The following is a 16,491-nucleotide window of genomic DNA, read 5'->3' as shown; positions in this document are numbered from 1 at the left end:
CATAAAAGGAGAATACCTTTTAAATGGAACACATTTTTCAGGGGATAAGAGTACTCCCAAATCAGGGGCTCCAGGCTGGGTCGGTCAGTTGAGCGTCTGCCTTTGGCTCTGGTCAGGATCAAGCTCGCTGTCAGGCTCCCTGCTCTGTACAGAGTCTGTCTCTCTCTCTCCCTTTGCCTTCCTCCCCCCATGCTCTCTGTCTTACTCTCTCTCAAATAAATACATAAAAATCTTAAAAAAAAAAAAAAGGGAGTACTCCCAAATCATAGTTTTCTAGAACTGTAGACCTTTCCTAGCAATAATAGGACAATTTTATGTGGTAGTCCAGTGTTTGTAGGGTGGCTTGCTCTGACTTAATAAAAGGAGATTATAGATATAGATCTGGTAATATTTATTTATATTCTTATTCAGTTTTTTTTTTTTTTAGGTTTACAGGGCAGAAATATTTCTTCCCTTCTAAGTTCTTTGGCTTGTCTAATAATTAAATTGGCATAAGCTAGATTAATAGGAGAAAAACAAGTTTAATTTCATACACACGGGAGCTCCATAAAAATAAGGGACTCAAAGAAGTGACCATAGCAGGCAAATTTTATACCATTTAGACAAAAAAAAACAGTACATTTGTGAAGAGTTGACAAGACAAAGGGGCTTGGGCTTAGGGTAGTAAATTAGTGAAGAAATAACAAGGTTTGTTTACACAGCCTTTTCAGCCCTAAATTCCCTGTCTCTGATGATAAGGGTGTCTTCTTCCCTCCTGGTACAGGAGGAGGATTTATTTCTAGTTTTCAGGGGGACAAAAGAGGGTCGGGGTGTTCTTACACCAGCTGTTTCTTAGGTAACTTGAATTCAGAATAATCAATATGCCAAAGTGGCGTATTTGGGGCTGGCACATTCTGCTCCCCTACAGGCCTGTCATCTATTACTCTGTCCCCGAAGAACTAGCATTGTGAACTTGGTCTCTGCCCTTCTTTCTCTGCTTCCACACTATAGAATGTCCTGTGTAGAACTGACTGAACCATCTTAAGAATGATCCTTGGTATTTATTGTTCAGCTTTCTGTCCTCCTCTGACTGTTTTTCATGGTAGCATTTCTGATGTAGACCTTTGTCCTTGACTTCTTGGTCTGCCATTCCTGCAGAAAACCTGCTATATTATGTTTAAAAATATAAATCTTAAGATAACTTAAAATTATCGCTTGGGTAGTGGAATGCAGGATTTTTCTCCAACTTTTAAAATCTACTTTTATTTTTATTGTTTTCAGACATCTGGGTGGTATTTAAGTAGGACACTTTGGCATCGGAGTTGAGTTTACATTTCTCTGGTGAACCCACAGATGACACCTTGTATTCACAGTTAAAAAAACAGAACCAAACTAACCTTAACACCCTCCTTCCAGAAACCCTCATTTGTCAAGTATTTTTGAACTCTAAATCGATTCATCATGATTTTTCAGAGGTATTTTTAACAGTTTAAGATGTTTCATTGTAATTTTCAATAATTTCTCAAATGCTTTTGCATATTTTTCTTCTTTGCCCCCTACAATCTAAAACATTACAAAAACTACATTCTTGCCTGTTTGGAGTATATGGAGTAGAAGTCTTAATATACAGTGCCCAGTACTTTCTTTCTTACTGTCATTAACATCTCACACATTCCTTCATATGCCCAAATGTGTTTTGCAAAAGATTCAAGCAGAGCCAGTGTATCTTAGGTATTAAAGCGTCACACAACCCCAGGTCACACACCAGTGTCTTTTTATCTTGCTCTACATTTTCCTACTGCCTTTACCTCCTTGTATGGCATACTGTATGATTTTTACATCTTATATTTGTGATCTGTCTTACCCACTAGAATGTAATTTCTATGCGGACAGAGATTTTGGGTCCATTTTATTCACTGATGTCTTCCCAGGGCCTGGCACTTGGCAACTATTCACTGTGTTTGTTAAATGAATGAATCTATAAACCCTCACTGAACATACTCCCTTACCTACATCTTGATTCTCATAGTTTTTTATTTTTTATATTCCATCATTTGGGTCTTTAAAGCTTTTTTGTTTTCCTTTTCCTTTCCATTGTGTGTGTTTGTTTTTCACCCAAGTTCAATTTTTTTTTTTCCCCAAAATGTGCTATTACACCTGGTCATCCAATCTGATCTTTTCTCACTACTCACTTCTTTACTTTATATTCCTCCTTCCTTTAAAATATGAAAAAATGAGGGCTGCAAACTTTCTGATTCTATACTAACATGGAATATTTCACATATTATCATTGTTCTAGTAAATATGTGCATTACATTATAGCAAAATTCTGACAATCTCTTCTGTGCCCTTATGTACCTCAAAGGTAAACACCACTTGGCAAAATAGTCTCCAGACCTTATAATTGTTAAATACAGTAGTCTTCTGACTTTATAAGTGTTAAATTATTAAAACATGCTATACATAAAATCTTAAAAAAAAAAAAAAAAAGGGCGCCTGGGTAGCTCAGTGGGTTAAGCCTCTGCCTTCAGCTCAGGTCATGATCTCAGGGTCCTCTCTGCTCAGCAGGGGGCCTGCTTCCCTTCCTCTCTATCTGCCTGCTTCTGTCTACTTGTGTTCTCTGTCTGTCAAATAAATAAATAAAATATTTTTAAAAAACACAACATGCTATACAATATTTTGTTTTTATGATGATACCTTTGAGGAATGTATTTAACATTAAAGTAAAATGCTAAGTTTAATACTGTGATAAATTAATTACATGCATAATATTAATTTTCTAACCTCTGAATTCAGGTACAAGTTATGGAAGAGAAATTAAAAGCAGCTAATATTCAAACCAGTGAATCAGAAACAAGGCTGTATAAAAAGTGTCAAGATCTGGAGACTCTAATACAAGAAAAAGATGACATCATTCAAAACCTGGAACTGCAGCTTGAAGAACAGGTTAGGAAGAACTGGATCATCACAGTCTAAATACATGCATTTATTTATGCATAATCACAAAGATTAAAGAGGGGGCCCACACTTCTAAATTTGGGTCAGAAATCTCACTATTTGGTCAGCTCCTGGAGTCTAAGCACATTTACTGGTGAAAGGTACAAATAAAATGGTATTCTCTTTAAGTCTGGGTGATTCCAAAGCCATATCTAACACTTTTTGGATGCAACCGTGCTCCTTAACTTTCAGACTTTTCAGAGTATGATGTAGTTTTCAGCTTCAAAACATTTGGTTGTCAGCAGGCATTTCTCTCTGTAAAATTTTTGAGATAGATCTTTGCTTTAGATTTTTAGGGTGTTGGAAATACTTATGGAACATTGTGTTTTAAAAGTACGTTTGATGTGAACCCTTCTGTTAAAAATGTATACACTGTCTTTAAACCACTTAGTTTTTAGTTTATTTTAAAATTTTCTTAGGAATATTTATTTATTTATTTAGGGGAAAAAATTGCATTAAGGTCATTTGCTTAAATCATCATTTAGCATCACATGGGGCGCCTGGGTGGCTCAGTGGGTTGGGGCCTCTGCCTTCAGCTAGGGTCATGATCCCAGAGGTCCTGGGGTCGAGCCCTGCATCGGGCTCTCTGCTCGGCGGGAAGCCTGCTTCCTCCTCTCTCTCTGCCTACTTGTGATCTCTGTCTCTCCAATAAATAAATTTTTAAAAAATCATCATTTAGCATCACTTAAGGATGACCACTATGAAATTAATAAATCTGCTAAATTGTTTTTTATCTTCAGAATATTTTTTTCCATTACTCTGGGAATTCGTATTTCTTTAGGTCAGTGGTTTCCAACTTTTCACCACCCCCAGCGATTTATATGACAGTCACATTCTCCTAGTTTTGTGAACATAACCAGGTTTCAAGGTTGGTAAATGTGAGCTACAGTTTTTTATTTCATTTTTGCTGAATTTTAAAAAACTTGCATGTAAAAATAAAATAAAATAAAATATATGAGAAATAAAAACTTGTATTTGAGGGGAAAACAAACCATGTTCCAGAAGAGATTCTGATTCTCTTCTCCCTAACCTGGTTGACCCCTCTCCTACAGTTATAAACCCTAGATCATTTCCAGAAATCATTTATTTTGTTGATAAATTCAGTACTTGGATTTCAGTATAAGATCTTTCTGAGAAAGAGAATTTAACAGTTATTCAAACTAGTAATATTTTCATATGCTTTATGGTTTATTATTATGTCTGTTGGACGATGGTTCTCGTTTTTTTTACTCTATTTGATGATTTGAAGGTAGGTGTATTAACTTGGAAATGAGTTTTAAGTGGATTGGTCCTTTATATTTATGATGTAATGTTTCCAGACCAGTGAGCCTATGTTTGAACTAAATGCACTGCTAATGTTATTTCAGAAACAAATAAGGATACAAGAAGCTAAAATAATAGAAGAGAAAGCAGCTAAGATCAAAGAATGGGTAACACTTAAATTAAATGAGGTATTTATTCCTATATTTTGCCTTTTCTTTATCTTTTACTTGATTTGAATAGATAAGTCATCAGAGTATCTGATCATTTGGAATGAAACAAAATTCTGATCAGTTGGTGGTGCTGCTGTCTTTTGGTAAATGTGAGATAGGCAGCTTTCATTCTTATGTCCAATGTATTTCTGAAATTAAAAATATTGATAGACTCCTAGTAAACAGTGTAAGTAGCCTCATTCTAGGTAGTTGATTTTAGTTCTAATTAGCTAATTTCAAATAATTGTAGAACATATGTATATATCACAAAATTAATGTGTTCAGTATCTTGAGAAGTACACATTGGTTTATATGGCAGATTAAATGCTGAAATAGTTTGATTTAAAACAATTTTACAGTGGGAAAGGCATGAAAATGCCCTGGGGTTAAAATATTTGAACTCTCAGTTCTGGAAAAAATAAATATCAGAGCCCTAATTACCTAGGTTGATAATTATGCTGATAAATTCATCTGCTATTTGGTCATCATTTCTTTTGTATTTTGCTTACATGTAATTAGGTATTAACATTTTAAAATATTATGATTTGCTAGTACATTTTAGAAGTATTATTCCTGTATAAAAGGATACCATTATGTCCTTTCAGCTGGAATTAGAAAATCAGAATCTTCGTTTGATCAACCAAAACCAAACTGAAGAGATAAGAACATTACAGTCAAAACTACAAGGTATGAGTATTTTGACTAAGATAGCTTAGTTGTGTTTATTAGGCTATACAGAATTTTAGTGTTGAACATTTGAAATATGCCTAGCACAACCAAGGAGCTGAATTTTTACATTTTATTAATTTGAATAGATTTTAATTTAAAGAGCCACATGTCTATATTAGCACAGCTAGACAATTTTGTAAATAACCCAAAGGGGGTTAATACTAATTTGAATGTTTAATTTCAGGTATGTTTGCTTTAAAAAAATCAGTTATTTTCTATTTTCACTTGTGTTGTGGTGATCAATAGTGAGTGAAATTCTTACAGCCTGAATATTTTCATCAGAATTTTATAATATGAATAATAAACTCTTTGCATTTTCCAATGCTTAGGGTTACTTTCTTTTTAGCATGAAAGCCTAAAGATGGGTGGTAGAGTTAGAGATAGATATTTACTTATTATAATTGCTATGATGAGCACCAGTCAAGTACACATTGAGCTGAGGACAAGGTGAATCCGCAGGGTTATTAGATCCTGGCCTACCACAGTGGTTTTCAACCTTATTTAGCAACAGAACTCCTTTTAAAACAGTACCAAAAAAACCCAAAAAACAAAAACAAAAAACCCCAAACAGTATTTTTTTTTTTCTGTAGAATCTCAAGAGATAAAACAGGTGAAAGCAGTGTTGGTTGATGGGCCCAGAGTTCTGCAGACTCAGCTTTACCCATACCTCTTCTTATATCCATTGTGACATTTCCACAAATGGAGTTCACAGAATGCATTGGGAAAATGCTGGCACAGTAGCAAAAGCATGGACTTTGAAGTCAACCTTAATGCCCATGATTTAATAACTGTTATATTGCTGAATTTTTTTTTCTTTTACATCAGTAAAATGGTAATGGTACTAGTGCCTTCCTGGTTTCATGGGTATTTGTTGATTTTATAAAACGTGTGAAACCATTTTGTCTACTGCATGTTCATACTTATTGCGGTCGTTTTGTTAAAGAAAAAGCTCCTGTTTTCCTTTTCTCTCAATACCTCTGACACCGGACATGTGTGAGTTGTTTTTCTGTTTTTTTGTTTAATTTATTCGACAGACAGAAATCACAAATAGGCAGAGAGGCAGGCGGGGGTGGGGAGAGGCTCCCTGCTGAGCAGAGATCCCAAAGTGGGGCTCAATCCCAGGACCCTGAGATCATGACCTGAGCTGAAGGCAGAGGCTTAACCCACTGAGCCACCCAGGTGCCCCTGTGTATGAGTTTTTCCACACAAAGCAATTCTCCAATTCCCAGAGGATACCGACTCGCTGTCCTTCAAACCCAATTCTGACATTATCTACTTAAAGTTAGCATCAGATCCCACAGGTTACAGGTTTGATCCCACAAAACTACCCCCCCACACCACTTCATACATCACTTCGAACACAATTGTAAATATCAGTTCTCAACCCTGCTTCTGGCCCACTGGATATAAATCAAAGGTTCCCATGACCCTCCCAGGTTTGATATTTTGCTACAGCCACTCACAGAACTCAGGCAAACAGTTTACTTACTAGATTGCTGGTTTATTACAAAAAACAAAACTCAGGAACAGCCACGATGAATGAGATGCAGAGGGTGTGAGGTATGGAGAAGGGGCACAGAGCTTCCATGTTCTCTTCAAGCACACCACCCTCCCAGTACCTCCACGCATTCACCAACCTGGAAGTCCATTCTTTTGGGTTTTTATGGAGACTTCATTATGTAGGCTTGACTGACTAAAATCATTGGCCATTGGTGGTTAAGTCAGTTTTCAACCCTCCCCTCCCCTGAGGTCAGAGGTAGGGAGTCATAGAGGTTGAGGCCGAAAGTTCCAGTCTTCTAATCACATAGTTGGTTCCCCTGACAACCAGCTCCCATCCTGGGGCTGTCTAGTGGCTTTCCAAAAATCACCTCATCAACATAAGCTCAGATGTGGTTGAAAGGGTTTGTTATGAATACAAAAGATAACTTTTATTGCTCTTACCACTTGGGAAATTCCAAAGGTTTTAGAAGCCCAGAACCATGGATGAAGACCAGCATAGTTCTTATATCACACACTTCCTCCAACGATATGATGGGAAGTTGGTGTCCATGTGGTTGATCTAGAATTCCATGTTCACCTATAAAACCATTGACATGGATTGAATGTACTAAGCCTAGCTCTGAAAAGGCTGTTATTTTATCTGATATTCTTAGCTTGCAATTCTAGTCTTCATTGGCAGTCTGCTGGGTCTTGTAGACGAAGGGGTGTGAATCCTAGGAGCCTCGACTTAGACTGAAGAAGAATAGATACAATTAAGTAGATATAATATAGTACCTTAAAAATGTATGTGCATGTCTGTGGTTATTAAAATACTGTGGATTGGTTCTGTGAGACATATTCAACATGAAAATAATAAAAGATATACCTAAAGGAATACACTATAAAAGATATTTTTCTTTTTTTCAATTTTTTAAAAAAGATATTTTTCTTATGCTCCAGTCAGTTCTCAGCTGCTATTTAATTTACACCTTTGGTGTTCTTCCAGAGTTAATTAAAAATTTAATTTTGGGGGGAATCTTTTCTTACTGTCACTAGGATCTCTATGCTTTTAAAGATTTTATTTATTTATTTTAGGAAGAGAAAGAGAATGGGGGCAGGCGAAAGAAGAGGGAGGCAAGAATCTTAAGAAGATTGCTTTTTTTTAAGGGTTTATTTATTTATGCGACACAGAGATCACAAGTGCGCAGAGAGGCAGGCAGAGAGAGAGAGAAGGAGAAGCAGACTCCCTGCTGAGCAGAGAGCCCGATGTGGGGCTTGATCCCAGGACCCTGAGATCATGACCTGAGCTGAAGACAGAGGCTTAAACCACTGAGCCATCCAGGTGCCCCTTAAGCAGATTCCTTAAGTCTGCCTGATGTGGGGCTCAATCCCAGGACTCAGATCATGACTGAGCCACAATAAGAGTTGGACACTTACCGACTGCACCACCCGGGCGCCCCTCTCCATGCTTTTAATCTTGCAAGCAGGGAGGTTATAACTTCTAGAAGATGGATTAACTCGTGATTAATTACTCCTCAAGCTATCTAAATTCTCTATCTAGAAACTGTCCCCTCCCCCCTTTTTTCCTCTAAAGAAGTGATGAGGACCCTCCATATTGTGGTCATCATAGATCAAGCCCCTACATCTGCTCTTTTGGGAAAAGCGAACTGGAAACTAAGATAGCAAAAGTTAGTACAATGGCCATGTGATATTTGCCCCAACTGATGATCTGAATTTCTTTGGTTGTCCTGGCAACGACGACCTCAGTCCCTCTTCCCTCACCATTAGTAGCATTACTGCCCAATCAAATTTTACCAGTTTTTGACTGCTATTTACCAGTACCATGATTTTGCAAGATGCTATAACCCTCTCCTTGTCTACAGTCTGTTTTTTTGTTTGTGGTTTTGTTTCTGTTTAAGAACTACTTTTAAAGGGATTAGAGTTTCTCCCTACAGTTAAAAAACGTTTAGAACATTCAAAATGTAAAAATAGATTTAAACATTAGCATGTGATACTAGACATTGAGGGGTCTATGTTACTAGACTAGGCTTTTTTCTGGTATAAGGAGTGATTTGTCCAGACTTTTAAATGCTTTGGTTCTGTGTTTAATAAACTGTCATAAAAAATTCAGATCTTGATTTTGATTAATGATCTTGCAGAAGTTCAAGGGAAGAAGTCATCTACTCTCTCTACACCAAAGCTTTCAGAAGGCCAGCGCCTAAGCAGTTTGACCTTTGGGTGCTTTTTATCCCAAGCAAGGAGTCCTCCTCAAGTAGTAAAATCTGAGGAAATGAGCAAGATATCATTTAAAGAGCCCGAGTTCACAGAGGGAAAAGACGTAGAAGGTATTTATGGACTAGAGAAATTTACTTTGACTTTTTTTTTAAAAAAGGAAAAATAATTTGCTAGGATTCATCCAAATATAACTTAAATTTCCTTGTGTTTTTTTTTTTCTTGACAAGTTGATGTTGTATGAAAATATTTTTAAAGAGCAATCCAGCCTTTAATTTGTATACCTAGTTATCTTGTGTGGGTTTTTTTTTTTGGAGTCTTTGACAAAGATGCATAGAAGAGACTGATTTTCCCCTCTTGATACTTTCTCCTGCTGTAGGTAGCAGTGATATTTAAAATTAAAAAGCTCACTGTTGTACCTACAAGGTACTTGTTTTAGCTGAGTTTCACATTAGAACTATGAACTTTCTATTATTTACTTAAAATATTTAAAAATTACCTGATATTAAATATGAAGTTAAATATGGCATAGCAAACTTATAAAGAAAAAGAACATCAGGGGACAATTTAGTAAGTGCTTTGATTTTCCCTTACCCATTTTGCTTCAAAGAGAAAAATATTTGCTTTGATTTTTGCCTTTTCCGTTTTGCTTCAAAGAGGAAAATATTTGCATAGATGTTTAAGTCCTGGACCTGTGTGCAGGTTTCTACCCTTCTTTTATTTGTAAAGCCCCTTTAAAATTTTGCTCTGTTGTGCCGCTGCTGGCTTTGCCACCTGTAGTGTGACTTTGCCCAAATATTTTAGAAAGCCTTGAATGTGCATCGTCTGTGTTTTCAGTTCCCGCTTCCTTCCTCCAAAGGAGAAAAAATATAGCCCTAAAAGCCGGCTCTGTACTTGGTCATGAAATCCTGACAACAACATAATGTTTTTCCAAGCAGAATTGTCCTTTGCTACTTGCTTTTATGCTGTTGCCTGCAATTTATTTTTCTTTTCTGAGCAGTCATGTTAATTTTCCTTCCACTTTCAAATAGTCAGTTGAGTATTGCTTGGTATACCTGAGGTTGGCTGGCCTGAAGCTCTTGCCCACTTGCAAATTTAACAATTTGCTTTATATCAAATCATCAAGTTTGGGGTGCCTGGGTGGCTCAGTGGGTTGAGCCTCTGCCTTGGCCACAGGTCATGATCCCAGGGTCCTGGGATCAAGCCCTGCATTGGGCTCTCTGCTCAGCAGGGAGCCTGCTCCCCCCGCACTCTCTCTCTGCCTGCCTCTCTGCCTACTTATGATCTCTGTCAAATAAATAAATAAAATCTTTTAAAAAAATCATCAAGTTTATTTGTTCAGCCTCTAGTTCCTTGTTATGAAAGTCATGTCTATGTTTTAAAAGTTTCTCTTGTGCTCTTTATAAATTGTACAAATGTTTAGTTTGGTGTTTATGAAGCCAGTGGTTCCTTCTGTTAATTATATTCAAAACAAAAATAAGCCACGTCGAAAGACATTGTTAAACAGCATTATTCTTGTTATAAAAACACATTTGGAGTTATGAATAAACCCAAAGTAGAGCCAGGAAGGCTTTTCTGTGTTTATGTTTCTTCATGGCTTTGCATATTCCATGTATTGAAGCTTGGGAACAAAGTTTGTGTTTTTTTTTTAACTATAACTTTATATTTATTATGTTTAAATTTTCTTATGATAATTTTAAAATTTAGTTGAAAGAGTGTCGTCCTTTGCTTTGCTTTAAAATAGGATTAGTGGTATCCTTTGGTGGCTGCTTTCTTTGATAGTCAGAGTTGCCCTGTTTCACATTTTGCTTCTTTCATTTTAAACCGTTGTCAGTATCCTTTTTCCCCAATGTGTTTCTTTGTAAAAAGCAGTTTAATTTCAATACTCTTCTATTGAAGTGTTAGGGCTCATATTTTACCTTAAAGCTTACAGTTTTCAAAGTGGGGTTTAAACAAGACAACTAAAAAAGGATCATGTAAATTAGCTTTAGTCATATGAAAATTCCAGTTTTTACAATGTAGTTTCATAAAGCTAACTGTACAGAAAGATTACATTATCAAAGACAACATGCTGATATGATATATATTTTTCTAGAAATGGAAATTCCAGAAAAGTCAGGCGAGAAGCAAATTCAAGAAAACAACCGGGGTCAGAGAACGTTGCCTCAAACCCCCTATGTCCCGGAACAGAATCGGAAAACAAGAACGAGCTTTGCAACAGATGGTGGCACATCCCAGAATTCTGGAGCCCCAGGGAGCGACTGGAGTTCTGATGAGGAAGACGGGAGCAAAGGAAGGTCCAAGTGCAGATACACGTCCACCCTTTCCAGTCACACATCAGAGGAAGGGGTCCACTGTAGCAGAATGTGCAGCGAGGCATACCTGACAGCATCTGATGACAGCAGTTCTATATTTGAAGAAGAGACTTTTGGCATAAAGAGACCAGAACACAAGAAGCTGTATTCTTGGCAACAGGAGGCCCAGTGGAAAGCTCAGAACTGTCCTCTTGTAAAGGGAAATTCTGAATCAAGTAAAAAGGAGCAGGACAGTTCGTCAGATGAACTGAATAAAAAATTTCAGTCTCAGAGACTGGATTATTCATCGTCATCAAGTGAGGCCAACACCCCCAGCCCTATTTTGACCCCAGCTTTGACGCCCAAGCATCCTAACCCACTGCCTGGAAAATGTATGCAATTAGTGCCTTCATCAAACCTGCCGCCCCCAAAGTTACGGATTCCTAACGTGTTCAGCATAAGTGTGGCCCTAGCCAAAAGGCACTTAAGCCAACCACAGTTAAGTTCCGACAGGATGTTTGGTACCAACAGGAATGCCATAAGCATGATCCGACCGCTCAGACCTCAGGAAACAGACCTTGATCTGGTTGATGATGACAGTACAGAAATTTTAGAGAATATGGACACCAGTTGTGATGATGGATTATTTTCCCATGACTCCCTGGAATCCCCGTGCTCCGACGACCAGGAACCCAGTGACTCGGCCAAGAAGCTGGCGTGTGGCAAACCGCCCACCCCACCCCTGCACCGCTTTCCCTCTTGGGTAAATGAGATTGCTGTGTGCGACGCGTGCATGCTGGTTTTTAACTAACACCCATTTTCAGGTTTTACTTTACTTCTTTTCTTGTTTTTTTTTTAACGATCCAGATTGTTCTGAAACATCTCACTTTTCAGAATACTGTTTCCCCTCCTTTTTTCACACTGAGTTGTGTGTCAATGGAGAAATAAGAAAAAGTGAAGACATGTGGGAGATCAAAATATTACCTTTATTACTGAGAAAACTGATTTTAGAGTAATCAGGGCAGATGAGCTTTCCAATACTGAACTTGGAATTCTCTAGATTTATAAGCCCAGTCCCAGGTAGCCCTGGACCTCCAGAGGCTTCTTCAGGGGAGGGTCACCTCTCCAAAGTAGCTTGCAGCCCAGAGAAAGAACAAGTGGTATTTCCTGAGCTATTACTTCTCCAGAGAAAGGAGAGAGACAGGTGGCTGTCCACTTTTTCCTTCTAAGCTTGCCAGTCACGTTAAGCCATTCCTCCTCCTTGGGAGGGAGAAATGAATGGTTGGAGAGGAATCCGGAATGTTACTGGAGTTCCCTCCCCCGGAAGGAAACATCAAGGGTGTGGAAGAAGGGTTCCTCCTACCTGTGTAATACTTTGGGCAAATTCGGAACTAGGATACTTAACTCTTGGTGGTCATTAGTTTTTGAACTTAATCATTACTTGATTAACTTTAAGAGAAATTTAACTTTTCTCTTCATGAGCTTATAAATCCATTGCTTTAACCAAAAGTATCTTACTGTGTATCTAGAATAGATTGAAATTTCTTCCATTGAAAACACTGAATATTAATACAATAGGTAAACCACCATTGTGTGATTCTTTATAGAAATATCTATATCACTCAATTTTAAAAATCATTCTTATCTTTGAAACAAATTATCTGTCTTGCAGATTTAACTTCTCCTTCACATATTGACGTAGTTTAAATTTAGGCCTCCAGAGAAGCATTAGGGTTGCAGGATTTTGAGGGTTTGGGGATCACATTCCATTGTTATTATTTATTTAGTGACCAATGTGATTTTAAGAAAATTAAGGTAGCCAAGTTTTCCTACTGTAAATTCAGACCTTAAGATGTATCTGGTCTTACTTACTTTCAAAAGAACATTTCTTTCTGGGGCCTACATGAAACCGTCTGCAGTTCATTATTAAACTCTGGATAGCACATAAAAAAGTAGACATTATTGGCATGTGAATCGCTGGAATTTCAATTATGTTATCCTTTAGGCAGTGAGGATTTGAAATTTTTGCTTCTTTTATTATGTTGAGATTTTCAGAGATTTAGGTTAGGTTTTTCAAGTTCGTTTTATTTGGCAAACCATTTTCCTCCTCTGTTGCCTTTCTCTCTTCAATTTGTCTTCTGAAGCTATTCAATCCTGAAAAAGTAGTATTGCTTTTCAAAAGCCTAGTAGCAGGCTGGCCAAGTTTGAAGTTTTATTTTGGTATTTGTTAGGTATTTTCAGGTTTCAAGAAAAAGAGACGTATTCCAGTTACCTCAATTTATGAGGGTTCATTTTAAGGATTTTTAAGAGGTTATTTGAAGGCATAGCCCATCCTTAACAGAATTGGAATATCTTTCAAAATACAATAGTCACCGTAGTGGGAAAACGTGAGGATTCAGCAGCACCTCTAATTGTCAACTCCTTAGAACAGGTGACATCCAGTGTCCCTGGACCCGTGGCTTAGCCTCACCTCTCCTGTCTGCAGTGACTCTGCTTGTCTCACTACTGCTAACTCATCTCCTCCACTCCGTCATGCTTTCAGCGGCCTCTCCTGCTTTCTCCCGTGTTTACATATCTTCCTGTTCCGCCGGCTCTACTGTTCATCTCTGTGTGCGTATCTCACAACCCCGTTCGCAAAGAAACGGCATCTGGTTCATTCACTCAGCCGCTCTTCAAATGAAAAGGTCTCAGACAATGAGGATCCCATGCCCGTTACCTTGCAGGCCACTGGCTGGCACAGTCCTGAAGAGGACTGCCTTAACCACCTGGTATGCCCTGTCCAGGCAACTGTGTCCAGTTAGATGCAGTAGAGAATTCAGGACATGATGATTATGTATTAAGAACTACCTGGAATCCCTTTTCTTGCAGAGGGCAGGGCTAATAACCTTTCCAATACCCATTTCAGAGATTTCTTTCAAAGAAGAGAAAAGAAGTAAGAAAATATTATAAATTCCATTGCCATTCTCAAATTCATTTTTTATTTGGCCTACGTTTTTCCTTCTACTTCACTGAAATGTACATTGAAATAAGGAGTTGATAGCACTTAATGCTACTCTGTGATTTCTGACTTCCAGATTTCTCTCCTCTCTTTCACCGTATTCTAGAAGAGTAGGATATTAAAGGTATTGTTTATGTGTAGTCAATGATTGTGAATGGTATCTAACCTCATATTACAGCCATTCAAGGTCTTATGCTTTTTTTTTTTTTCTCTTTAATCCTGTCTAGAATGGTAGGATACTAAAGGTGGTGTTTATGAGCAGTCAGTGATTATAAGTTTTCTCTTACTTTTTTTCTATCTCTTCAAAAGAACGTAAAATACCAAGCAAAAACTAGGGAACAAAGATAAATAATGGAATGACTAATGGATGGAAAATGTCTGCAGTGCTGTCCACGGTGGCATATTTGAGTTGGCACTGATGATAATTTTATAATAATGCTCTGCTCTGGTGTATATTAAATGAAGAACATGTGTATTGAAAGTAATCATTTCTTTGCTTTAAACATCCAGTTTAAATCTCTCTTTCACATTAGGAGAGCAGAATTTATGCTGTAGCCAAATCAGGTATTCGAATGTCTGAGGCCTTCAATATGGAGAATGTTAATAAAAGTAAGTGATTTTGCATGCGTAGAAACAGAAAGTGGAATGCTGGTGTCTAGGGGCTGGGTGGGGGTAGGGAGGGGATGTCATTGTTTAATGGGTATAGAGTTTCAGATTTGCAAGATAAAAGAGTTCTGGAGACCTGATTCATAACAGTGTGCATATAATTACCACTAACTGAACTGCACATTTGGAAATGGTTAAGGTGATAAATTTTATGTTATGTGTTTCTTACTACAGTAAAACTTGTTTCAAAAAATAAGTGATGTTGTATTGCCATTTCACTAGCCAGCAACTTCCTAAACGTCTAAGCACATTGGAGTAGATAGAATTATGCAAAACTTTTAGAAAATGATTTCTAAGGTTGCCAATTTACATTTAAAGTTGAAATTCACTGTTATCCAATATAGGGGCACAACCACCTATGTTCAACTAGAAGCTGTGGAGTTTCAGCTGTTTAAAACCGCAAAAATATCAGTCTCTATGTCCTTTTTTTCAGAGTTTAAAACACATCCCTTCTTTCTTTCTTCAAAAAATTTTTGAAGAAGCAGATGCATTCCCATTATACAAAGTAAAATCAAACAACAGTGAACAGCATCTGGAATAAAAAGAGAAATTTTCCAACGGTTCCTTCTCCTTCTCCTAGCCCCCTCCCTATCCAACACTAAACCAAATCTTAGAGGCAATCATTGATGTTCTGTTTCTTCAAAGTGATCTTCTGTTCTTACCATTGGGGAAATTATATTTTAAGCTTTCAACATGAGGTTCACCTGATAAAGTCTTAAGCATGCTGGTGTTTTAACACCTTATCACTATTAGAATTATGAGGAATCGGAGAATATCTTCATAGGATAGTGGTCGCTGAATTAGCAGGTGCTTATGCTATTTCTGCTCAGCCGAGCAGAAATAAAAGCTATGCCGAAGAAATAAAAGCTATGATCCTTACTCTCAAAGAACTTACAGTCTAGTTGGGGAAGTAGCACATGTAAGGCAATAATGAGCCATGGACAAGAGTGCATGTTTCTTACAGCAGACCATAGAACAGTCCTGCGTGTTCATCCAACTTCTCTTTAACTGGAAATTTTGCTAGCTCACATCCATAAGAAATAGACCTAAGTGCTAGAGAGAAGGTGGTGTTGTTGTTGTTTTAAATCACTTTGTTTCCTGTTTCAGATTCTGTTGCTCTGCTGTCCTATACCACATCAGGACTCTATACCTCTCTGATATACAAGAATATGACAACTCCAGTGTATACAACTTTGAAGGGGGTAAGTCATTACTGATACTGCTGAGCATGTGGCTCTCTTCATGGTGGACCGGGAAAACTGTTTATTCAAGCTCCGGGTTCCATTCTTGACATTTTACTCTGACTTTCCCTTTATAGGGAGTTGTAGACGTTCACACTAATATATCATAAAAAGAGAAGAAATGGAAAGATCTAGAGAAGATATTTACATTTCTCAGAGTTTTAGAAGTCTGGGCCCATTTTTATTATACCCCATGTGCTTTTCCACAGCCTTCCCCACCCCGGTGGTTAATTGTTTAAAGGAAATATCACTATTAATGATGTAGCAAAGATTCCTAATTTGGAAAGATTTTTCTGTCACTGCCAGGGTTCCCTTCCCTTGCTTGAAGTACTTAATTGCTTAAAACAATACTTAAAATAAGTATTGTTAAGTATTAACAGCCTTATGTTTTCAGGAAACTTTTA

General features: G+C 37.5%; 1 protein-coding gene across 5 annotated transcripts in view; it reads left to right on the top strand.

Moving 5' to 3' along the window:
* Positions 1–16,491, top strand: part of PLEKHH2 (pleckstrin homology, MyTH4 and FERM domain containing H2) — a 124,112-nt gene that overhangs the window by 44,528 nt on the left and 63,093 nt on the right. For 4 of the 5 annotated variants that reach the window (XR_009344814.1, XM_059134613.1, XM_059134612.1 and 1 more), the window contains exons 4-10: positions 2,776–2,925; positions 4,344–4,427; positions 5,054–5,135; positions 8,816–9,001; positions 10,984–11,945; positions 14,714–14,789; positions 15,954–16,048. Coding sequence is in view for 4 of the 5 variants with exons in the window: in XM_059134613.1 (XP_058990596.1) it covers positions 2,776–2,925; positions 4,344–4,427; positions 5,054–5,135; positions 8,816–9,001; positions 10,984–11,945; positions 14,714–14,789; positions 15,954–16,048 (1,635 nt within the window). In the remaining variant the exon portion in view is untranslated. The remainder of the gene's footprint in view (positions 1–2,775; positions 2,926–4,343; positions 4,428–5,053; positions 5,136–8,815; positions 9,002–10,983; positions 11,946–14,713; positions 14,790–15,953; positions 16,049–16,491) is intronic. The other variant, XM_059134614.1, reaches the window with a different exon arrangement.

The sequence above is a fragment of the Mustela lutreola genome, chromosome 9 (genome assembly GCF_030435805.1).
Source record: "Mustela lutreola isolate mMusLut2 chromosome 9, mMusLut2.pri, whole genome shotgun sequence".
Lineage (NCBI taxonomy): Eukaryota > Metazoa > Chordata > Mammalia > Carnivora > Mustelidae > Mustela > Mustela lutreola.
This window is presented reverse-complemented; position numbering and strand designations above follow the sequence as displayed.